The 24,818-nt window shown below is 43.0% G+C and overlaps 1 protein-coding gene across 1 annotated transcript in view; it reads left to right on the top strand.

Moving 5' to 3' along the window:
- The window catches only part of LOC124709003 (UDP-glycosyltransferase UGT5-like), a 115,925-nt gene extending 91,429 nt beyond the window's left edge, over positions 1-24,496 (top strand). The window contains exons 6-8 of the mRNA XM_047240636.1: positions 7,833-8,046; positions 8,129-8,348; positions 24,220-24,496. Of these exons, the coding sequence (XP_047096592.1) occupies positions 7,833-8,046; positions 8,129-8,348; positions 24,220-24,496 (711 nt within the window). The remainder of the gene's footprint in view (positions 1-7,832; positions 8,047-8,128; positions 8,349-24,219) is intronic.
- Positions 24,497-24,818: the final 322 nt, after the last annotated feature.

Below are 24,818 nucleotides of genomic sequence, written 5' to 3'. Positions count from 1 at the left end.
CTTCATGGTAAGTAGTGAATATCTAACGTATTGTTAGTACCGACATTTTTTTTTTGTTTATGTCCCTGTAAGTGTGTATCTAGGTTCCGTTACCTGTGAAGTGAGAGCATTTGGATTATAGTGCAAACAGGTACTGCAGTCGACAAAAGCTACAACTTAAGTCGGTCCACCAACCATTTATCAACTTCGCCTCCATATACATATATTCTGTGCAATGACAAAAGCGTTCGGGATGCAGCAGAGAACATCGAGTGACACTAAGATTTTGGGCATATCACAATGGATGCTGATGCACTGTAATGTGACATTGTTGAAAATATTTGACCTACAGACAAATTTAAGAACAAATTTGATTCTAAGAAGGCAGAAGAAAATGTGTAGCGAAAGTGATGTCAAGTTGGAGACTTAAAATTATATATATGTATAGCGTAAAAAGCTACATGTACAGAATTTTGAAGTGTTTAGAGGAGATAAAAAGAAACACAGTTTTTCATGTGACAAAACATATCACAGGTTCACCGTGACACGTCCATGAAGGTTTCGACACTTATGATGTCCAGAGACGGTCTTCATGCTGCCGCGTGATGGACATTGTACTAGAGATGTTCCTGAAAGTGTCGTCCGTTTACATTAATGCACAACTAGCATCTGCGCGCTAATGATTGTCTAACACGTTCAAAGCAACCAGGTGTTTCACGAATAATGGTTCCAGCTTCAGCCATGAGAACGTGGTGGTTACGGTACTGGCCCACCGCTCCCAGTCCAACAGTTGGGGAAAATATTGGCTAAGTATTGTCTGATGTCAATGACAAAGTGGGGTGGAGCCCATTGCAACGTATTTCTGTTTATTAGGGGAGATGGTGTACGAGATACCGATACACACTCCACAAGAGCTAGTTGCTCGTTTGGATGAAGCTACAGCCGTTCCTTGTCAAACACCTGGTTGTTTTGAACGTGCGTAACACTCATAAGGGAAACTCTCCATCGCTCCCTCTCACATTTAGCGGTAAGAGGGTCCAGTGTACGGCGCGTCAAAAACTTAACACAAATGTAGCATGAAAGCAGCGAGAAGGTGCACTGGACTGTGAGAAAATGCAAAATAGAAACAGTGAACGGTCCTAGAAAAAGAGCTGCAATACTCGTATAGAGCAGGGGACAAGACAGCCGGCACCGTAGCTCGACGTTTTCGATCAGAGGGTTAGCCACCCCCTGTAATAAAAAAACTGAGTTAATGGATCGACGATGAACCTGAACAAGCACCATGTGACGTCCGCCACGCACAAACAGAACGAACGATAACGAACAAAAATGAGAGCAAAAAAAAAAAAAATTGTTACGGTGTAGGACCGCAAGCGACCGAGCCGTGCAAACATCCCTCGTGCAAAATTAATTAATATTTTCTCGCTTTTTTTCAAATTTGTGGCTGTGTCGTGGCTTAACGTTCATTTGCAACAGCTAGGTGTAATTGATGACAAGGCGATAAGTCAATCGAATCCTCCACCGGAGAGCACGTCTGGTGCGTCACATACGGTATTAGTGACAGTACATGCGTTATTTGATAGAAATCTCTTATCGACGCACCAAAGTCGCACGGCTGGTAAGTGAGTGAGATATGCCTCCTTGCCTGATATAGGTGTCCGTATGAATGTGAATGTGATTACTCCCAAGGAAATGATGAAAACATAATAGTTTGTCGCATAAGATGCAACAAATGAACACAATGGTGTTACAGTCAAGCAATTTCTCTGTGCTCTGTCAAAACACATGTTTTTAACGTTTCTGAAGTTGCGTTCCTTTTGGGTGTTTTGAGTCTTGAATTCCTTTGTTGTAACATAGTTCACACCCGTTTATTTGATGTTTTCATTTCTGTGAGACATCTATGTGGTATCTCACCTGCTCTCACTATTCATCACATGTACTTGCGACGGTAACGTATTCTTACCACATGACTCATATTCTACAACCAATCTGTAGTATGTCAACTGCCAAGATTACGGAAAGAGAACAAACATTTCAATGGCCGGACGGACGATTCATAACGTTGCGAAAACAATAAATGGCAGGAGGGAGTTTCGAATACCGTTCGGCCGTTTGGCAGTCCGACACCAGGACCACTTACCGACGAAGCTGTTGCTGCTTCAGGCTGTTCTTTATTGCACTTCTTATTCTAGGGCCGTCCACTGTTGCTATTTTGCTTTTTCTCACAGTTCAGTGCACCTTCTTCCTGTTTTGACGCTTGATCTGTGTTCAGTTTTCGACGGGCTACCCACTGGACCACCTTACCACTAAATCTGAGGGGTGTACAATAGGGAATTTCAGAAGACACAGCAGGTCTACTAAGAAGACTGCATACACTGCGATTGTCCGTCCTCTTGTCGAGTATTGCTGTGTGGTGTGGGAAGCTTATAAGAGAAGATTGAAGGAGGACATCGAAAAAGTTCAAAGAACTACAGCTCGTTTTGTGTTATCTTGAAACAGGGGAGAGAGCGTGAGGCGTATGACACACGAGCTGGAGCGGCGATCATTAAAACAAAGGCGTTTTTCGTAGCGACAAGATCCTTCCTCGAAATTTCAATCAAAAACCTTCTCCTCTGAATGCGAAAATGATTTATTGAGGCCTACCTAGATGTAGAAAAATGATCGTTGTAATTAAATAAGAGAATAAGCTGGCACGCAAAGATTTAAGTATTCACTTTTCCCGCGTGCTGTTCAAGACTGGAAAGGTAGCGAAATAGTCCGAAAGTGGTTCGATGTGCCATCTGCCAAGCACTTCAGTGTGAATTGCGGAATAGTCATATAGATTGTGTCGCCGCCATTTAGGTATAGCAACAAAGGAAATCCCAAAATTGTGGGATTAAACACCTTATTATACAGTGTGGTCCATTGATAGTGACCGGGCCGAATATCTACGAAATAAGCTTCAAACGAAAAAACTACAAAGAACGAAACTCGTCTAGCTTGAAGGGGGAAACCGGGTGGCGCTATGGTTGGCCCACTAGATGGCGCTGCCATAGGTCAAACGGATATCAACTGCGTTTTTTTGAATAGGAACCCCCATTTTTACTACATATGCGTGTAGTACGTAAAGAAATAAGAATGTTTTAGTTGGACAAGTTTTTGCGCCTTGTGATAGATGGCGCTGTAATAGTCACAAACGTATAAGTACGTGGTATCATGTAACATTCCGCCAGTGCAACTGTATTTGCTTCGTGATACACTACCCGTTTTAAAATGGACCGTTTAACAGTTGCGGAAAAGGTCGATACCGTGTTGATGTATGGCTATTGTGATCAAAATGCCCAACGTACGTGTGCCATGTATGCTGCTCGGTATCCTGGACGACATCATCCGAGTGTCCGAACCGTTCACCGGATAGTTACGTGATTTATGGAAACTGGAAGTGTTCAGTCACATGTGAAACGTCAACCACGACTTGCAACAAATGATGATGCCCAAGTAGGTGTTTTAGCTGCTGTCGCGGCTAATCCGCACATCAGTAGCAGACAAATTGCGCGAGAATCGGGAATCTCAAACACGTCGGTGTTGAGAATGCTACACAACATCGATTGCACCCGTACCATATTTCTATGCACCAGGAATTGCATGACGACGACTTTGAACGTCGTCGTGTACAGTTCTATTTAGTGACGAAGCGTGATTCAGCAACAGCAGTAACGTAAACCGGCATAATATGCACTATTGGGCAAAGGAAAATCCACTATGGCTGCGGCAAGTGGAACATCAGCGACCTTGGCGGGTTAATGTATGGTGCGGCATTATGGGTGGAAGGATAATTGGCCCCCATTTTATCGATGGCAATCTAAATGGTGCAATGTATGCTGATTTCCTACGTAATGTTCTACCGATGTTACTACAAGATGTTTCACTGCATGACAGAATGGCGATGTACTTCCAAACAGAATGGATGTCCGACACATACCTCGCGTGCGGTTGAAGCGGTATTGAGTAGCATATTTCATGATAGATGGATTGGTCGTCTAAGCACCATATCATGGCCCGCACGTTCACCGCATCTGACGTCCCCGAATTTCTTTCTGTGGGGAAAGTGGAAGGATATTTGCTATCGTGATCCACCGACAACGCCTGACAACATGCATCAGCGCATTGTCAATGCATGTGCGAACATTACGGAAGGCGAACTACTCGCTGTTGAGAGGAATGTCGTTACACGTATTGCCAAATGCATTGAGGTTGACGGACATCATTTTGAGCATTTATTGTATTAATGTGGTATTTACAGGTAATCATGCTGTAAGAGCATGCGTTCTCAGAAATGATAAGTTCACAAAGGTACATGTATCACATTGGAACAACCGAAATAAAATGTTCAAACGTACCTACGTTCTGTATTTTAATTTAAAAAACCTACCTGTTACCAACTGTTCGTTCAAAATTATGAGCCATATGTTTGTGACTATTACAGCGCCATCTATCACAAAGAGGAAAAAGTGGTCCAACTAAAACATTCGTATTTCTTTACGTACTACACGAATATGTAATAAAAAATAGGGGTTCCTATCTAAAAAAAGAAAAAGCGCTGTTGACATCCGTTTGACCTACGGCAGCGCCATCTAGCGCGCCAACCATAGCGCCTGGTTTCCCCATTCAAGCTAGACAAGTTTCGTTCTTTGTAGTTTTTTCGTTTGACGCTTATTTCGTGAGATATTTGGCCCGGTCACGATCAAGACCACCCTGTATACCGTACATAAGAGTATTCTGCTGTTTGTCACTGTACTGCAGACGCGTAGTACTGAATACACGTTGTGCAAATATGAGAAAATCATTTTCTTAGTCTGGATTTCGGGTTAAAATTACCTGGAATAGCAGTAAACACACTGTGGAGAACTACACTATTGGATAAAAAGTATTCGGACACCGTTGTGTAATGCGGAATTAACCACTGCATGCCAGTAGAATCGGACCCGCCATTATAAAAGGAGGCGCGGTGTATTGTGTTCTCAGAAGAGCAGCATTAGGAGCAGAATGGGTCTTTCAGGAGAGGTAAGTGATCTAGAACGTGGACTAAATATTGGGTGTTACCCCAGTAACAGTTCCATCAATATCATTTCAAGCCTTTCAAAGCTGCCCTAGTCTGCTGTTGTTGATGTCACGAAGGAACAACCACAGCTAAATCGAGACCAGACAGACCACGTGTACTGACGGACAAGAGACCGTCGAACATTGCGGAGGATGGTTGTAAAAAGTCGTATGAAATCAGCGGAAGGAATCACTCGTCAGTTCCAAAGTGCTACTAGCAGCCCAGCCAGCAACAATGCTAGCTTAGGGAGTTAAAAAGAATGGAATAGAAAGTTCGAACAGTTCGTTATGTTGCAGGTAAACTGATGGTGGAGAGGGGAAGAGAGGAAAGTAAAGAGAGTGGATCGCTGCTGTCAGCTGCATCGGGACGTGACGCGGAATAAGCTGCGACGAGCGAAAGTGTGTACCGGACCGGGATTCGAACCCGAGATCTCCTGCTTACTAGGCAGGTGCGGTAACCACTGCGTCATCCGGGACACAGCGTTCTCGCAACTGCGCGGACTATCTCGGCACGCCTCATGGCAGATTTCCAGTCCCATCGAGCGCCCCCTATCCGCATTCCCTGTCCATTTCCTCCATGTTCGCCCTCTGAGATTCCCACAGGAGGTCGGACGAATTTGTACATCCGCACTGAAGAAGATGGATCCATTGCCCAGCCAGGCAAATCAAATTATGTGAATGCATTCACATAATAGTTCGTCATGTGCCACACAGGTCTGTAGTCAATGCTAAGCGACGCCTGAAGTGGTGTAGTCTATGACGAAACGAGTGTTGTGCAATGATGAGTCACCCGATGGAAGAGTTTGGATTTCACGAATGCCTCGATAACGTTATCTACCATCACATGCAGCGCCAACGGTGAAGTACGGAGGAGGTCATGTAATAGCATGGAGATTTTTTAGTGGTTACTGTGTGGTCTCTTTACTGTGCTTAGGAAAACGCTAAATGCAGAAGGATATGGACACATTTACTACCATTGTGTCCTACTTATACCAGAGGAACAGTTCGGAAGCGATGATTGTTGGTATGAGCATGATATTGAATCCTGTCATAAACCAATATGAGGCAGTGGTTTGTTTGCAATGACATTCCTGAGATGGACTGGCCTACCACGATTCCAAACCTGAACCCAATGGAACACCTCTGGAATGAGCCACGACGGCAGTTTTTCTCCAGACCCACAGCATCTAACACCACCTTCTCTGATCACAGTTCTTGTGGAAGGTGTGGCTGCCATTCCTCCACAGACCTCCAATCACCTCGCTGTAAATGTCCCTAGCTGAATTCAAGCCATACAATGAAGGCTTTCACGACCGGATGTTTCGGCTGCTGAGAATTCTTCCGGGTTGTATGGCCGTGGTCCATGGAACTCTTCAATCCCTGACGTTTCGTCCAAGGCTACGTTGGACATCTTCGGAGGTGTTCCTGATTGTGCTGAGTCTTGCCGACCGACGAGTCGGACGTCGAAGAGCGGCCTAAATACTGTGGAGAGCGGCCGTGGTCTGGATTTCACGCGATAGCAGAGATAAACCTTGTCAAAGATAAAATTTTTTAACTATCGATCATAGTACATCAAAGATAAAAACTTCTCATCGATTCTGTAGCGCCACAGTCCATATATCACTGAGTTTCATGGCTTCTACTTTTCTGTTAAAATTATCCCCATGTTGATATATTCCGATGGTTTCTCCATATAGCCGTGGATAATAGTTGGTCATAGTACATAGAACTTCAGTTTCCCAAAATTTCACTACGTGATCACCTGCTTGAAGAGCATGTTCCGCCACGGCTAATTTGTCTGTTTTCTCTAGTCGACAAAGACTTTTATGTTCCTTCAACCGTGTATTCACACTTCTCTTTGTAGTTCCAATGTAGACCTTGCCACACGTAAACGGAATCTTATATACACCACTTGCAGACAGAGGGGGACGTTTATCCTTGGCCTATTTTCTTAGTTGGTCTGAAAATCGATTGAACGTCATGTTTCCTTAGAATCTTGCCGATTTGATCCGTTACTTTTTTGATGAAGGGTAGAGAAACCGTTGTCCTTAGGCCTACTGTTATTCGGTCGCAAAACTCTATTTATTTCCTTATTAGAGTACTAGAATACCCATTCTTCTCAAAAGCCTGCTTTATATGTTTTAGCTCGGCGTCCAGGTGTTCCAGAGTACAAATCCTTTTAGCTCTGTCCACTAGACTTTTAATTACACCTCTTTTCTGTCGTGGATAATGATTGGAATCCTTATACAAGCATCTGTCGGTATGTGTAACCTTCCGAAAGACTTTATGTTTCAAGCTGCCGTCAGTCTGTTTCATGACGAAGACATGCAAGACATTTTTCTGTTTGACATGCTATGATCGATAGTTTAAATTTTTTTATCTTTGACAAGGTTTATCGCTGCTATCACGGAAACCCAGACCACGCCCACTTTCCACGGTATTTAGGCCGCTCTTCGATGTCCGACTCGTCAGTCGGCAAGACTCAGCACAACCAGGACCACCTCCGAAGATGTCCGACGTTGCCTTGGACGAAACGTCAGGGATTGAAGAGTTCCATGGACCACGGCCATACAACCCGGAACAACTCTCAGCAGCTGAATTCAAGCTGTCATAAAGGCAAAGGGAGGACGCTCCCCATACTGATGGTGTGTGATACTTTTGATCAGATAGTGAACGCGTATCGCGTATAGGCAAGTACAACGAGTTTATTTATTCCTTAACTGAATGACACGTTGGACACTTTACAGCAACCACCTGTCTTGCAGAATATCCAGAGTTTCCTCGACGGTGCAAAAGACGGAGTGATTTACTTCAGTCTCGGTAGCAACGTGAGAGCAAGTGCGATGCCAGAAGACAAGAGACGAGCCTTCCTGTCGGCTTTCTCGCAGCTGCCACAGCGCGTTCTGTGGAAGTGGGAGATGGACAACCTTCCTGGGCAGCCGGATAACGTCATGATAGCCAAATGGCTGCCCCAGCAGGACGTGTTGGGTAAGTTTCTCTACAGTTCACCAGTCCTGCCAGCAAAATTTCGTAGAAGTTGTGTGTATCACCTCCTTTTTCGCTTTTTCAGCACATCCTAACATTCGTCTGTTCATCACCCAGGGAGGACTCCAGAGCATGAATGAAGCAAGCTACTTCGCAGTGCCCTTGATTGGAATTCCTTTCATGGGGGACCAGCAGCACAATGTAGCTAAAATGGTACAAGCTGGAGTGGCATACCGGCTGCAGTTCAAGGATGTTACGACCGATACCGTTCTGAAAGCCATTCACACCATCCTTGGCAATAAAAGGTAAGAGCATAGGAGAATAATACGAGAACTACTTGAAAACTTCTGCAAGGAACGTAAGCGCGTTCGTAACAGTGGAATGGTTACTGTGCACTCAGCTTCAGTTGCCAGCCATACCTTCAGCTACCACCACGCGGCCGGCCGGAGTGGCCGTGCGGTTCTAGGCGCTACAGTCTGGAGCCGAGCGACCGCTACGGTCGCAGGTTCGAATCCTGCCCTGGGCATGGATGTGTGTGATGTCCTTAGGTTAGTTAGGTTTAATTAGTTCTAAGTTCTAGGCGACTGATGACCTCAGAAGTTAAGTCGCGTAGTGCTCAGAGCCATTTGAACCACCACGCGTTTTCAGTGTTGTGATAATTTGTGTTTTGAGCGAGAAATTGTGATTTGAAATGAAGGGAGAGAATGACTTAGTCAAAGCTCGCGCAGTGACCATTGATCGTACACTAAAATTGAGAGTTTAATGGGAAACACATCAACTGAAATTCACAATGCTCCAGTTGAGGTTTGTGGGGATAGTGATCTGGATTGAAGCACATGTCACCGTGGAGTTACAGTTTTTTCAAAGGCTGGACAAGGACTGGAGACAACCAATGATGGGTGGTCAGCAACTGCAGCAGACTACGCTTCCGCTGTCGAAAATAATTTGCAAGAAAGTCTACACAAAACATACAAAGGAGTTTCATCATCATCATCATTTTCTTTGGGCCTTTGTCCCACTTCAACGCGGGGTCGGCCTTGTTACTATAGATATGGCCATGTTACTGTCGGAAGATGGCCGAATGCCCTTCCTGTCACCAAACTATACCAACTGGGATTAAATAAGTGTACCACAGCTGTCTGTGTCTACTGAAAGCCTTGAAATAGTGCGAACATTTTCAAATATCTACGAGTCGTGTAACTCAGACGGGACATGGAGGCCAGCCTGGTATTCACCTAGTGGGATGTGGAAAACCGCCTAAAAACCACATCGAGGCTGGCCAGCACACCGGCCCTTGTCGTTAATCCGCCGGGCGTATTCGATCGAGGGTCGGCGCGCCTACCCGAGTCCAGGAAGCAGCGCTTTAGCGCTCTCGGCTATCCTGGCGGGTCTCAGGCAAGGAAATTTCAAGTGAAGTAAACATGTCTGCCTCTTTGGTGTACAGAATCATAACCGAGAAACTACAGAAAAGAAAGGTCACTGCAAAGTGGGTTCCTCATCATGTAAGAACAGAGTAAAATACAAACCACAAGATAACTGCACAACAATGGCTTCAACGCTACGAGTCAGAGGAAGATCAGCGTTTAAAATGATTTTTGCCACATGGGTTCGAGATATTGAGCCAGAACTGAAATATCATTTCTTCCTGTCGAAACACCCCGACTCTCCTCGACCAAAAAAATGCCAACGATGATTATGGCAAATGACAGTAATTAACTGTTAGAAACAAATAGAGCGCCACGGGACATCACTACGCGGACTTTCTAGAAATGTTTTGCGGCCAAAAATTCTTCAAAGATAGTCCTACACTTTTTCATCTGGAGTGCTCATTCTGCACGATAATGCACGACCATGTATTACCGAACCTGTACACAGAGTTTGGGGAATTACGGATATAGGAAATCCTTCCCCATCTACCCTAGCGCCTGACATCGGCCTAGTAGACTTCGGTTTGTTTCCAAAACTCAACAAATCACTCCGACGAAAACATTTTCAAACCATTGATGAAGCTTCTGACGCTATGATCTGAGTAATCAGACAGATCAACAAACATGGTACTCTAACGGGAATACAGTACTTACAAAGGGACTGAGTCGCTGTTGTTGAGAAGACTAGAGGTAACGTGGAAACCTGTAAAGCCACTTTGTGAAAAAAGATGAATCGAACCATAATTTTACGTTATTCAGACTTTTTGAAATTACCGTCGTATTTATTCCACCACTCCAGTTCCCGAAGTGCCACATAGTACTCAACACGAAGGGATTACCGTTTTAATGAAGCATATGCGGTTATATCCTATTATGAAACGTTTAATCTGCACTACATCTAGTGTTTGCGCAGTCTAAGCTGATACTCGCCGCGGTGGCTGATGGAGCGACCTCTACATGCAGATCAACATGGATCCTTCGCAAATCACACACAAGTGCCCGGGAGAGGGTTCATAGAACCACCTTCACGATAATTTTCTATTATTCCAATCTCGACCAGCGCGTGGAAAAAATGAACACCTATATTTTTCCGAACGAGCTCTAATTCCCCTTGTTTTATTACGATGAACGTTTCTCCCTATGTAGATCGGCGTCAATAAAATATTTTCGCATTCGGAGGAGAAAGTTTGTGACTGAAATTTCGCGAGAAGATTCCGCAGCAACGAAAAACGCCTTTGTTTGAATGATGACTGGTCTGCGCTAGTACTGCGGACATACTCTGCAAACCACTGTGAAGTGAATGGCAGAACGTACTTACCACTGCATCGTATATTAGGGTTTCTTCCCGCTCCATTTTTGAATGGAGCGAGGGAGCAGTGACTGCCTAATTGCCGCTGTGCTCGTTGTAATCTGTCTCATATTATCTTCACGATCACTAAGGAAGCGATGTACGGAGGGCTGTAATATTTTCCTAGATTTCCCACTTAAATATGGTTGTGGAAACTTTCTCTGGATAATTGACGTCAGTCTTCAAGGCTCATGCGTCTTTCAGTTAAGGTGTTTCAGCATTTTTGATGTTGCTCTGCCGTGTGTCAGTGATGTAGCAATTCGTTCTGTCCTTCGTCGTATACATTCAATCTCCCCTGTTAGTCCACTTTGGTTTGTGCCCCCCTAATGTGACCAATATTTTACAGCCTGTTTCGTAAGCATGTCAGTAGCAGACTATCTCCATTTTTCCTGTATCAAGCCAATAGACTGGAATCAGCCTTCTGTGTTATTTACAACTGATCCTCTATCGTCTTTCTATTTAGTATCTACATCAGTTGTGGCAGCCATGTACTTGTATGAGTTGATTAATTTCAATTACAACAAACTGATATTGTGGTCATACAATACTACGTTTCTGCGTTTTATGCTTCACATCGAAATCTTATCAAGGTCTGCCTGAACAACTGTAAAGCTTGTTTTACTAACCGTTAACGACCAACAATTAACTGACGGCAGATGATCTGGCATATGAACAGGAAACGCAGATGCTGCTATTGGGCGTATGTAGTAACAATATAGTCTCAAAGAATTTACAGATGTCAGTGGCTTATTTTGATGACCAATCACTTCTAGGAAGCAGTTCTTATACAAAGGTACGTTAGGTTAGGTTACTTTACATACCCGAGCAACTCACATAGTCGAGAATTCTGTTTTTTTCCCCCCCTCGAGACTCCCGAACGAGATACACATCCATCTCTAGTTATGCTACAGACTTACGAATAAAAAAAACAGTTAAATTTTTAACCAAGGTACAGAGGTTGGGCAAAAATGTATTAACACCAAAAACACAGCACATTTCCATGCCTCATATGGTGCAGGAAACCCGTTGGCATTGAAAACAGCTTCGAGATGCCTCAAAATGTGTAAATAAAGGTCCTGTATGGTTTCCAAGGGAATCTTATGCCATTCTTCCTGCAGAATAGTAGCGAGTTGAAGTAACGATGATGGAAAAGTAGACCACAGAGGCTCAGAAATAATGAATATGGTGACTATTGTGGCCTGGTAAGATGCGACCATTCACTATCGTGCACAAAAAAAAAAAAAAAAATCGGTTCTGGATGATTCGAGCTATGTCAGCGGGAGCTTCGTCGTCTCCGAACACAGTTTCACAGTTGGGGGCGGGGGGGGGGGGGGGGGGGGAGCAAACCTTGTATTATAGGATGGGGCTGATCAGCTACAATGGCCACATAATCCTTGGGGGTTATGCGGCTTTGCAGACTAACCAACGGGCCCAGGAAATACGACGATATGATTACCCAAATCACCACCGAACGCCGGTCATATTTTACTCATGGGACGTAAACTCGGCCAGAATTGGAAAACAGTGCGAAAGAAGACTCATCCGGCCAAATGACTTTCGTTCATTGGACATTCTTTCATCGCTCCGTAGTCGAGGTTTTATGGATTCCGCACCACGTTTTCTTGTTACGGACATTTTCACCACTGTCCAGCGGGTTTGGAGTTACAGTTCTCCCTGTAATTCACTACTTATGGTACTCCCTTCGTGTTGTTTTGGTGCTGACAGGCTTCGCGAGTACGACATTCAGTTCTCCAGTGACTTTTGCTGCTATAGTCTTCCTGCTAGTCATGAAAAAACTCTTGAATGATCATTTGTCATGTCAAGATCACTCAACACGCACCTTCGACTGCTTTGTGACTTAGCGGTCGATGTTTCTCTGCTTTCCCCTTATGCGATATAAATCTTCGATACGAAGCGTCTTCAAACACCAAAAACTTCGGCCCACTAGGTTACGGAAGCGTCCACCACACGAGCAACAAAAATTTCTCTACGTTCGAATACTACGCATTGTTCCGATATAATACACTCACAATTCCACAAAACACTGTTAACGCGACTGACTTTGCAACGTATTGAGAACATTACAGAAGTGCCGTTCATGGTAAAATACACACATCAAAAAACGTTTTGCATCACCTCTGTCCCTAAAGTTCCGGAACCTGCACAGAAAATTGGAATAGAGATCAATAAAAACGTCATTTCCGCCCATTTTATTCCTCATAAAATCACACATTGCGTGTTGTATCACCATAGTGCGAGACCTTCAGAGGTGGTGGTCCAGATTGCTGTACAAACCGGTACCTCTAATACCCAGTAGCACATTCTCTTTCATTGATGCATGCCTGTGTTCGTCGTGGCATACTATCCACAAGTTCATGAAGGCACTGTCGGTCCAGACTGTCCCACTCCTCAACGGCGATTCGGCGTAGATTCCTCAGAGTGGTTGGTCGGTCAAGTCGTCCATAAACAGCCCTTTTCAATCTATCCCAGGCATGTTCGATAGGGTTCGTGTCTGGAGAAGATGCTGGCGATGTCGTTATCAGAAGGAAGTCATTCACAAGATGTGCACGAAGGGGCGCGAATTGTCGTCCATGAAGACGGATGCCTCGCCAATATGCTGCCGAAATGATTGCACTATCGATCGGAGGATGGTATTCACATATCGTACAGCCGTTCGGTGCCTTCCATGACCACCAGCGGCGTACGTCGCCCCAAAACAGCAAGGAACCTTCACCTTGCTGCACTCGATGGACAGTGTGTCTAAAGCGTTCAGCCTGACGGGGTTGCCTCCAAACTCGTCTCCGACGATTGTCTGGTTGAAGGCATATGCGACATTCATCGGTGAAGAGAACGTAATGCCATTCCTGAGCAGTCCACTCGGCATGCAGTTGGGCTCATCTGTACCGCACTGCATGGTGTCGTGGTTGCAAAGATGGATCTCGCCATGGAAGTCGGGAGTGAAATTGCGCATCATGCAGCCTACTGCGCACAATTTGAGTCGTGACATGACGTCTTGTGGCTGCACGAAAAGCATTATTCAACATGGTGGCGTTGATGTTAGGCTTCCTCCGAGCCATAATCCGTATGTAGCGGTCATCCACTGCAGTAGTAGCCCTTGGGTGGCATGAGCGAGGCATGTCATCGACAGTTCCTGACTCTCTGTATATCCTCCATGTCCGAACATCATCACTTTGCTTCAGTCCGAGATGCCTGGACACTTCCCCTGTTGAGTGCCCTTCCTGGCACAAAGTAACAATGCGGACGCAATCGAACCACGGTATTGACCGTCTTGGCATGGTTGAACTACAGACAACTCGAGCCGTGTACGTCCTTCCTGGTGAAATGACTGGAGCTGATCGGCTGTCGGACCCCCTCCGTGTAATAGGCGCTGCTCACGCATGGTTGTTTACATCTTTTGGTGGGTTTAGTGACATCTCTGAACAGTCAAAGGAACTGTGTCTATGATACAATATCCACAGTCAACGTCTATCTCCAGGAGTTCTGGGAACCGGGGTGAGGCAAAACTTTTTTTGATGTTTGTAGAACAGCGCAACCTGCAGGGCTTGGCTAGAATCTGCATTTTTGTTCAAGCGTGGACTTCTCGTGGTGTGTTCATATTTTTGTCCAACCTTTGTAACTGTCTCTGTTTGAAAAATTATTAACTCCTATCCTATGCATCACATGACAATGTATGATTGTGAGATTTATGTGATGAAGTTATAATAGAAAAGCTCCGGCTTGGAAGAGAGGTTATTATGAGGACATACATACTGTACTATACTGGTGGCAGGAAGATCACTCGAGAAGTTAGGCTATTTATAGAATGTGAGGTATGTAGGATGTGAAGCACGCTGTGGAAAGATGTGCGTTGTATAATCCTTGTAAGTCTTTGGTTAGGTATCTGAAAGAAATTGAAGTTTTATTGAAACTTAATCACGTTTATAATGCTCTCCCACACGTGGCATGAAGAGGTCTATTAAAAAAAATCTATTGTCACGTAGTAATCTCTGTTTAGTGACAGCCATCACATCCGGTTGTTTCAGTTATGGCACAGGGTGCAACATTTCTAAGGCTACGAAGGAAATGAGAATTGTATGAATAAGCGTTTTAAAGTTTAAGGAAACAAATGTTCATTAATTTAAAAAAAGGATGCGTTATGTACACTCTTGATTTGAGAGTGTGTTAAAGATGGTTGCTGTGTTGGAAAGACAGAGAATCTCTCACCATAGCTAACTGGTATGTCACATGACTGGGATGTCGCCAAATTTAGTGGTGCCAGTCGGCATGACAGTCGCACACAAGCTAAGTAAGCAACTCATGATGGCCAGAACGTGGGTGCCCAACACAGCGCATTGGACTATCTATCGCCGCGGCAGTTGTACCTCAGAGTATCTAGGTTCAAAGAAAATCGCAAAGACAGTAACATATTGATGATAGGGCTCGCTGTCGACGTATGTGGATTGTAACAGCAGAAAGGCCGGCCACATTTCAGCAAACCATTTGCCAGTTAAATTATTGGCAATAGCAACGGGAGTGCAACCACAGCATCCAAAGTCGCCTTAGATCTATGGGGCGCAGAAGCCATTGCCACACGCGTGTTGCCTCTGATCACAGTGAGACATAGGACGCAGAGTTCGGCGTCGGTGCTAGGACATCGCCTTCCGAACCTTAAAGCATGGAAATACGTCGTGTACCTAACAGAGCACAGTTCATGCAAGTGGCGACAGATTTCTCGTGCAAGGCATGTTTACACTGGGGAAATGGCATCTCTCAAAGATGTACTTTCGGCTCCCACCGGTGCACGATACAAGAACGCGTATATTCTGCACATCAGAATACTGTGTGTGATGGAGGACCTTAACATCATTAGCGATTCATTGTGCAGTTCATATAGCATACAGAGTGAGGGGAAAATACACTCCCTATGAACCATAGACCTTGCCGAGGTGGGGTGAGATGATTTGCGTGTATGAATCATATAGATAGGCCGAACTCTAGGTGGAGCAACGTCGGAGGAGGATATGAGGAGAGGACGGACTAGGATTAGGACAAGAGTCTTTTCAATAGTCGGTGGAGCAAAAGTCTGGATGATTAACTCATCAGCCTCCGTAATATAGCCTACATGGCCTTTGAGCACTAGTATTGCGAATAGCAAACATTTTTCAGCAGGACATGCAACTCTACTGTGTGGTTAAATGATGATGACATTGTCTTGGCTAAAGTATTCCGGAGAAGGGGATAGAACCCATTCCGAAACTCTGGGCCAGGACTACCCAGAGGGAAATCTAGGGAATCGTCATCAGAAAAAAACAATACTAGCGTTCTCCATTCCGGACGGTGGAAAGCTAAATTCCTTAATCGGATGGGTAGGTTAAAGAAACTAAAAAGAGTAATAGAAACGTTGAAATAGTGTGAATTAGTGAAATGCGGTGATAGCAAGAACAGGACTTGATGTCTGGACAGTAAAAGGTTATCGACGCAAAATCATATAGGGGGAATGGAGGAGTAGGACTAAACATGTATATGAAAATAAGAATGCGCGTAAGTTAGTATGAGTAACATAGAAAACGCATTATCGTAGTCCAAATAATTACAAATCAAACACCGACTCTAGTAGTATAAGTTTACATGCTGACTAACTCCACAGATGATGAAAAGATTGGGAGAATGTATGACGAGGTAAAATAAATTACTTCAGTAATTAAGGGAGACGAAAATTCATTGCCATGGGGAATGGTGTTCGATAATAGGAGAAGGACGAGAACGGAAAAAGAATAGGAAAATATGGACTGGATGAGAGGAATGCAGGGGAAACCCTCCTGGTAGAATTTTGCACAGAACACAATTTAATCGTTGCTAAAACTTGATTTATACATTAAAGAGACCTTGAGACATAGAAAAATTTCACGCTAATTACGTAATAGTAAGACAGAGTTTATGAAAGCAAACTGTAAACTAGACATTCCCAGGGGTGGCTGCAGCCTTAGACCTTAATTCATTGGTTATGAACTACAGATTACAACTGAAGAAACTACAAAAAGATAGGAAATTAAGAAGATGGGGCTTGTATAAATTATAAGTACGAGAGATTGCTAACAGTTTCAGAGGGAGCATTCGTTAAAGATTGACAAAAACAGGAGAAAGAAATGCATAAGAAAACGAATGGTTAGCTTTGAAAGATGAAATAGGAAAGACAGCAGACGATCAAATAAGTAAAAAGCAACGCCTAGTAGAAACCCTTGGATAACACAGGACATATTGATTTAGTTGCCGTGAGGAGAAAATGTAAAGATGCAGAAGATGAAGCAGGTAAAAGGGAATACTGACGTCTAAAAAATGAGACTGGTAGGAAGTGCAAAATCGTAAAGCAGGAATGGCTACAGGACAAATGTAAGGATTTAGAAGCATATTTCACAAGGGGAAAGATTGATACCACCTATAGGAAAGTTAAAGAAGCCTTTTGAGAAAAAAACGCAGCTGTATGAATATCAAGAACTTAGAGGAAAACCAGTCCTAAGCAAAGAAAGGAAAGCTGAAAGATGAAAGGAGTACATAGAGAGTCTATACAAGATATATGAAATTGAAGGGAATATTATGGAAGGGGAAGAGGACCTGGTTGAAGACGAGATATGATACTGAAAGAAGAAGTGTCAGAGCACTGAAAGATGTAAGTCGAAACAAGGCCCCAGGAGTACATGACATTCCATCAGAACTGCTGGCAGCCTTGGGAGAGCCAACCATAACAAAACTATTCCATCTGATATTCAAGATGTATGAGACAGGCAAAATACCTTCAGACTTGAAGAACTCTGTATTAATTCTAATTTCAGAGGAAGCAGGTGCTGACAGATGTGAATATTTCCCAACTATCAGTTTAATAACTCATGGTCACAATATACTAACAAGAATCCTTTACTAAAGAATGGGAAAACTGGTAGGAACCGACCTCTAGGACGATCAGTTAGGGTTATGGAGCAACATGCGAGGCAATAATGACCCTACGACTTATCTTAGAAGATAAGTGAATGTAAGGCAAACCTACGTTTATAGCATATATTGACTTAAGAAAGCTTTTGACGATGTTAACTGGAAAACTCTCCTTGAAATACAAAAGGTAGCAGAGGTGAAATATAGGGACCGAAAGGCTATTTACAGCTTGTACAGAAACCAGACAGCAGTCATAAGAGTCGAGGGATATGAATGGGAAGCAGTGATTGAGAAGGGAGTCGGACAGGATCGTAACCTATCGCCAATATCATTCAATCTGCACATTGTGCAACCAGTAAAGGAAAGCAAAGGAAAATTTGAAGTAGCAATTAAAGTTCAGGGAGAATAAATAAAAACTTTGACGTTTGGTGATAATACTGTAATTCTGTCAGAGACAGCAAAGGACTTGGAGGAACAATTGAGTGGAATCGACAGTGTCTTGAAAGGAAGATATAAGATGAGCATCAACTAAAGCGAACAAGGACAATTGAATGTAGTCGAATTATATCAGGTGACTCTGACGAATTAGATTAGGAAATGAGGCACTTGAAGTAGTAGATTAGTTTTGCTATTTTGGGAATCAAAATGACTGATGATAGCTGAACTAGAGAAGATATAAAATTTAGACTGGCAATGGCAAGAAATTTGTTAATATTCGAACATAAATTTAAGTGTCAGGAACTCTTTTCCAACGGCATTTGTCTGGATAGTAGCCATGTATGGAAATAAAACATTAACGAAGAACAGTTTGGACAAGAAGAGAATAGAAGCTTCTGAAATGTGGTGCTACAGAAGACTGGTGAAGAGTAGGTGGATAATGAAGAAACATTGAAGAGAACTGTGGAGTCAAAAAATTCGTGGCACTGCTTGACTGAAAGAAGGGACTAGTTGATAATACGCATTCTGAGATATCAAGGGGTCAGCAATTTAGTATTGGAGAGAAGTGCTAGAAGTAAAACTTGTAGAGCGAGACTAAGGCATGAATACAGCAGCAGATTGAAATAGATGTGGGTTTCAGTAATTATTTGAGATGATGAGATTTGCACATGATAGAGTAGCTTAGAGAGCTGCATCAACCTAGTCATTGGAAGAAGACCATCACCACCACCACCACCACCACCACCATCGCAACAGCAGCAGCAGCAGGAACAACAACAACAACCCAGCCTATGTAGAGAAATTGGTGCTGAGTACCCCTCATAATCTCTGATATGCTATTCTCAGTATCCCTAAGTAAGATACAACCACAACAGTCACTCACTCTTCCTCAAATTTGTGCAACAACATTTAGTGAGAACTATGCTGTCTTTGTTGTAATGATTCCCAGTTCAGTTCTTTGGTTTTAACATAGGTTATACCTACAAATGCATTATGAATTCATTCGATGTCAGTAGTAGGGCAAGGGCGGCACCAGCGCGATTTGTAAGTGCAGGTTGCCTACATCAGGAGTGGGCATGCATTCAGGGATAAACCTATTGTTCTCCTTTGACTGACAGGTCATTAACCTATTGTTCTCGTTTGATTGACATGTCCTTAACCTATTGTTCTGCTAAAAGGATTCTTCCTTTTGAGTGACAGGTCCTTAACCGATTGTTCCCTGCCCCTGCACCCCCACAACCCCTCAGGAAATCTCCAACCCATCCCTTACCTCTCGCTGCTACAGATACACTTTCTGGTTATTGGAATAACCCTCCTCAGTCTTATCAATTTGATTAACTACCTAATTAAATCGATCAATTACTTAACCCATCCCCCCCCTCTGGTAAACCCCCTCCCCTACAACCCTCCCTCCCAAAAATTGGCAGAAAAAAGACTCAGTTGACCAGTCATTTGGAGGGAATCCGATTGCAGCTTATGGAATATTGTTTAAACAATTTAGACAATGTATAGAATGTTGATAATTATTTATGTCAGTGTATGGACTGCAGTTTATTTATTTAGTTAAAGAAGTGGTCAGGATATCAATTGCAATGTATGGAATATTGTTTAAACAATTTAGACAATGTGTGGAATATTGTTTATTTAAACAATTTGTGGGATTCAAGGCAGTGTATGGAATATTTGGAAACTGGTCATAATAGGAAATTCAGGGGTATATTGTATATTTATAAAAAATTCAGTTTGTGGGGGTTGGATTACTCTTGCTCATCATTCTCTGCTGTTTGGAAAGATGTAGGTCTTGTAAGAAGTAATTACATGGGGCAAACATGTTTCATAACCTATTGTTTGGCACTGTACTCTGGGTGTCTTAAACTAACGTTTTTCTCCCTTTGTTGACACTTAACCTATTGTTCTGTTAAGTGATTTTTCATGTCACCACCATCCCCCTAAACTATTGTATCGACTTTGATACCAAATTAAGTAATTCGCTATGTCCTCCCACTCATTGTGGGATATATTTGACAATCTATGGATCACTTTTACAGGGTCTGACTGTCAGTGCAATGTGGCTATCTGTACAAAATATTTTTTTCCCACTGAAAGTCTCATCTGCAGAAAAAGAGATGTAGAGTGTTTCCACACTGGCAGCATCAGTAATTTGGCGGGTAAATTCAGTAAGAGCCAATCAGAATGCTCCATTCATTCACAAGACATCCTTTGTGCTGGGACATAGGAGCCTCTACAGATTGGTTCAAACAAGATGGATCTACGGAAATGTCTGAGAGTAGTGTGATGTTTTCATCTTTGTTCAAGTGTTCAAGGACAAGTTGAAGTATGCCATCCATCTGAGGCATGATGCTGTCCCTCATCTGCCATTGTGGCATTAGGACATCTCCAGACCAGTAGGTGTAGGACACCAAAAATTCCAGCTGCACTACACACACATCTTGCATCTACACATCAGCCATACTGGACAGGTAAACAGGTGCGCATGGCCGACACATCTCTCATGTGGGATGGGATATCCCATTAGGATCACTAGGAGACTTCAAACTGTGTTATTCTATGAAGCACTGCAACAGATTTCTATAGCACGTGCAGAGGGAGACTTGGCTGTTATTTACATAGACATGTGACATCAGTATAACACTCAAAGAATTCTAACTGTATACCCGAAAATAGATTTGACATGGTAAACCACTTCACAGAACAATAGGTTAAGTGATGACAAAGAGGCAAACATTAAGTTAAGACACCCAGAGTACGGTGGTAAACATTACATTATGCAACATGTTTGCCCTATGTAATTATTTCTTACAAGACCCATCTTTCCAAACAGCAGAGAATGATGAGCAAGAGAAATCCAACCCCTGTAAACTGAATTTTTTATAAATAAACAATATACCTCTGAATTTTGAGTTATGAGATCCTCCCTCTCCACCACAGAACAATTAATCAGTTTAATTATGCAGTCAATCAAACTGATAAGACTGAGAGGGGCTATTTCAATAACTCAGACCTGAAAGTGTACCTGTAGCAGTGATGGAGAGGAAATGGGTTGAAGGTTTCCTGGGTTGGGGGGGTAGGGGGTGGGCCAACAATAGGTTAAGGATCTGTGAATCAAAAGGAATGATCCTTTTAGCACAACAATAGGTTAACGACCTGTCAATCAAAGGAGAACAATAAGAGTACCCCTGAGTGCACGCCTGTCCCTGATGTAGGTAACCCGCACTAACAAAATGTGCTGGTGCCACCCTTGCCCTATTACTGAAGTCTGCTTGATAAGGACTGGAAGTACTCGAGTGGTAACCAAGAATTAGTCTTAGCAGCATCTTGTAGCAAATCAACTTTTTAGATGCATCACACTTTCCCAGAACTCTTCCAACAACGTTATACTAATGCTCACGTAATATGAGAAATCGTCCAAGTAATTGAGAACATTCAAGTGTGTAGATCCATTTTTTCACCCGGACTGTCATGCAGGTGACTGATAGCTTCCAGAATGCGATGCACTACCCAACCAATTCCAGAACTGAGAAAAACTTCATGGAACTGGGGATGATTCTGCGCAGTTCTACTGACCCCCTTTTCTCCTCGCAAGCTACCTGACCTCTGTCCTATTCAAGACACCTGGATGGCTACTGGGAGAGGCGTGTGTGCCTTATTACTGGCTATGACCTACTTCATAGTGTATGGTGTCGGCCGTTTGGTGCACTTTCCCAGTATCGTCAGTGTTTCATGGAGTGTATATTATGACCAGTTTAGGCAGTCAGTCATTAGGGCAGGGATGGGTGGTACATGGTACTAGGTAGATGCCTCTGACTCAGTTGCTCACAAGTTTCAATATAATAATCTCGTGGTGAGGGGCAACATTACACGGTAGATTATAAGATTAAACTTCATCTAGGATGCTCCATCACGAAAAATGTTTAACATATAGTATGTTTAAATTAAGAGAAGTTGTTCGAAAATTGTGTTCTCCAACTGCACTGCAGATACTACAGCAAAATAATAAATTTTTATGATTAGCTCCAGTAACTGGACTGTTGTTTGGACAAAGACAGAGGCAATAATGGTTTATACTGAGAATTTATCTCGCCTCTCTACAGGTACCTAATAGCTAAAGCTTTTAACATCACGACATAAGAAAGTAGCCAAAGTGTTTCAGATAAGGTTAAAGCACTAACATGTGAGTATGGCCTTGTATATACGTGTCCCTGATGATTAAAATGGGGATGTCATGCGGATAATGTTATCCGTCTCTCACGAGATAGTCATCGATGCGATGCTAAAACCTAATTTTCCTTCCATCCTGTACTTTATTTTACGCATGTCGATGTACAACTGAAGAAATGTATATACTAACTTGAGAAGTCTATCTCTCAAATCAAGCGTCTCTCTCTAAGTTACTGAAATATTTATCGTGCATTATCACGTACACAAAATTTTTTTAAATGTCTGCTTTACGCAAAGTCCTCTGTGGCTTTCATTCAATACTGCTTCATTTTCTTCACAATTAAAAGTGTCAAAATACTGCAGGTTCCCATAAAATATTTAATCAGCCCAAAAAGCTTTGAGACTGTATTAATAATAAACAGAGAAAAGTTAAGATCATGGTTGTAATGCTTCGTATGTGCTGCATAATCTCCCGCCACTTGAGTACAAGGCACAGAACGCTCATACATACATGTGAAACTGTCGGAAAAGTCATAATTTTGGGTTTTGCTCATGTTGGGCGTCGTATTGGCTTGAATGTCGCTTATGTCACCAAGTCTCATCACCCGCAATAATTCCATTCCAGAAGGGAATTTTCTGTATTTTTGGTTTCAATCAAAACGTGGCGGGTGTCCAAGTGTCATTTCTGTTCGGGAGTCAAAGTTTGTGGGATAAAATTTGCACACACTTTTCTCCTCTTCAAAACATTCTGGTGAATGTCGAACACCTGACTTAGAGATGTTGCTCCACTGCGATTACCGAGCGAGGTGGTGCAGTGGTTAGACACTGGACTCGCATTCGATGGGACGACGGTTCAATCCCGCGTCCGGCCATCCTGATTTAGGTTTTCCGTGATTTCCCTAAATCGCTACAGGCAAATGCCGGGATGGTTCCTTTGAAAGGGCACGGCCGACGTCCTTCCCCATCCTTCCCTAATCCGATGAGACCGACGACTTCGCTGTCTGGCCTCCTTCCCCAAAAAACCCAACCCAACCCTCCACTGCGATTTGTAACAAAACAACGCAGTCGGCTGCACGTCTACAGTTTAAAACTACATTCTCATAACTGACTGATCGGATGTACATTGTTGTTTACAGTTGGTCGTTCAAGCTGCCACCGTGCTTAACTGCACAGTCGTCGCTTGTACGGCAATAATAAAATAAGTCTCGGAACTTCTTGGATGGATGGTATAGATTCGAAAAAAAGACGTAAGGCTATATGTCTACCGAATAGGTATCCAATCTCTGCCGCTATGGTATTTCCAACTGTAGTCTCTTTTCTTTACCATATTTATGAAATTTAATTACACGAATGGCAAATTAATATCATGGACGTAGTAATAAATTACTCTTCGTATGTAGAAAGCTGGAACAACTATCTGTGCCCGTTGATTATCTTCCTTTCTCTCCTCTTGGGCTCGTACTGCTGCCGCTGCATTCTACGCATGTCGCCTTTGGTTTTCATCTTCCCATGCTTTTCCTTCTTCTTCTGTTTCTCTTTTTCGCGAGGTCTTCTCTATCCCACCTAACCAAGCAACCTACGGTTCTACTTTTCTTCTTCTTCTATTAGGATGGTACATCAAGATCTTCTATGACCATCTGTCATCTGTCATTCGCATTATATGTACATACCAGGCGAACTGTCATTCTTCAATCTGTTATGCTTTTTTGAGTCTCGGTCACTGCCATGATCGTTGTATTTCTTACGTTATCTCGCCGAGATATTCTATAGGATCTTCTGAGATAGTCCATTTCTACAACTCTCATTTTATTTTTGTTTTTTTCCAGTAAGATACTAAGCTGTACCACTTTTTCTCAGCTACAAGGAGAACATGAAGCGGTTCTCGGCGGTATTCCGTGAGCATCAGGAGGGATCACTGGACAAGGCTGTCTGGTGGATCGAGTACGTGATCCGCCACAATGGTGCCCCACATCTGCGCACTGCAGCCCTCGACCTGAGCTGGTGGCAGCTGCTGTTGGTCGACGTCATCGCCTTCATGGTTGCGACGGCGTCCATTTTGGTCTACCTGCTGTACAAGGCAATTTGTTACTGCAGAAGCTTACCACGTGCATATATGAAACAGAAGAGGTCATGAACATGCTGGAGGAACGTATTGACAAAACATACATAACTTTAAATGGGAAGTGTAAATTATTTTAACTGTCTATTAAATCGGTGATGAATAGTCTGACATTTTGGTGCTACGTGGCTGAACATGTTTAATGATGTAATGTGAGAAACATTTCCTACTGTTCATGTGGTCAAAATATATATTTACCTATTTATTGATTAATGAAACTAATTTCGTTATTTCGAAACTCAGTTATTAGCTCTACCACTTTTAAAGGGCTTAATATTATGGTGCTTGTGTTTAATTATTTGTGTAATAGTGGATGCGACATTTCATGTCATAAAAT

The sequence above is a fragment of the Schistocerca piceifrons genome, chromosome 7 (genome assembly GCF_021461385.2).
Source record: "Schistocerca piceifrons isolate TAMUIC-IGC-003096 chromosome 7, iqSchPice1.1, whole genome shotgun sequence".
Classification (NCBI taxonomy): domain Eukaryota; kingdom Metazoa; phylum Arthropoda; class Insecta; order Orthoptera; family Acrididae; genus Schistocerca; species Schistocerca piceifrons.
Note: the sequence above shows the minus strand (reverse complement) of the source record. Positions and strands in the feature narration are given on the sequence as shown.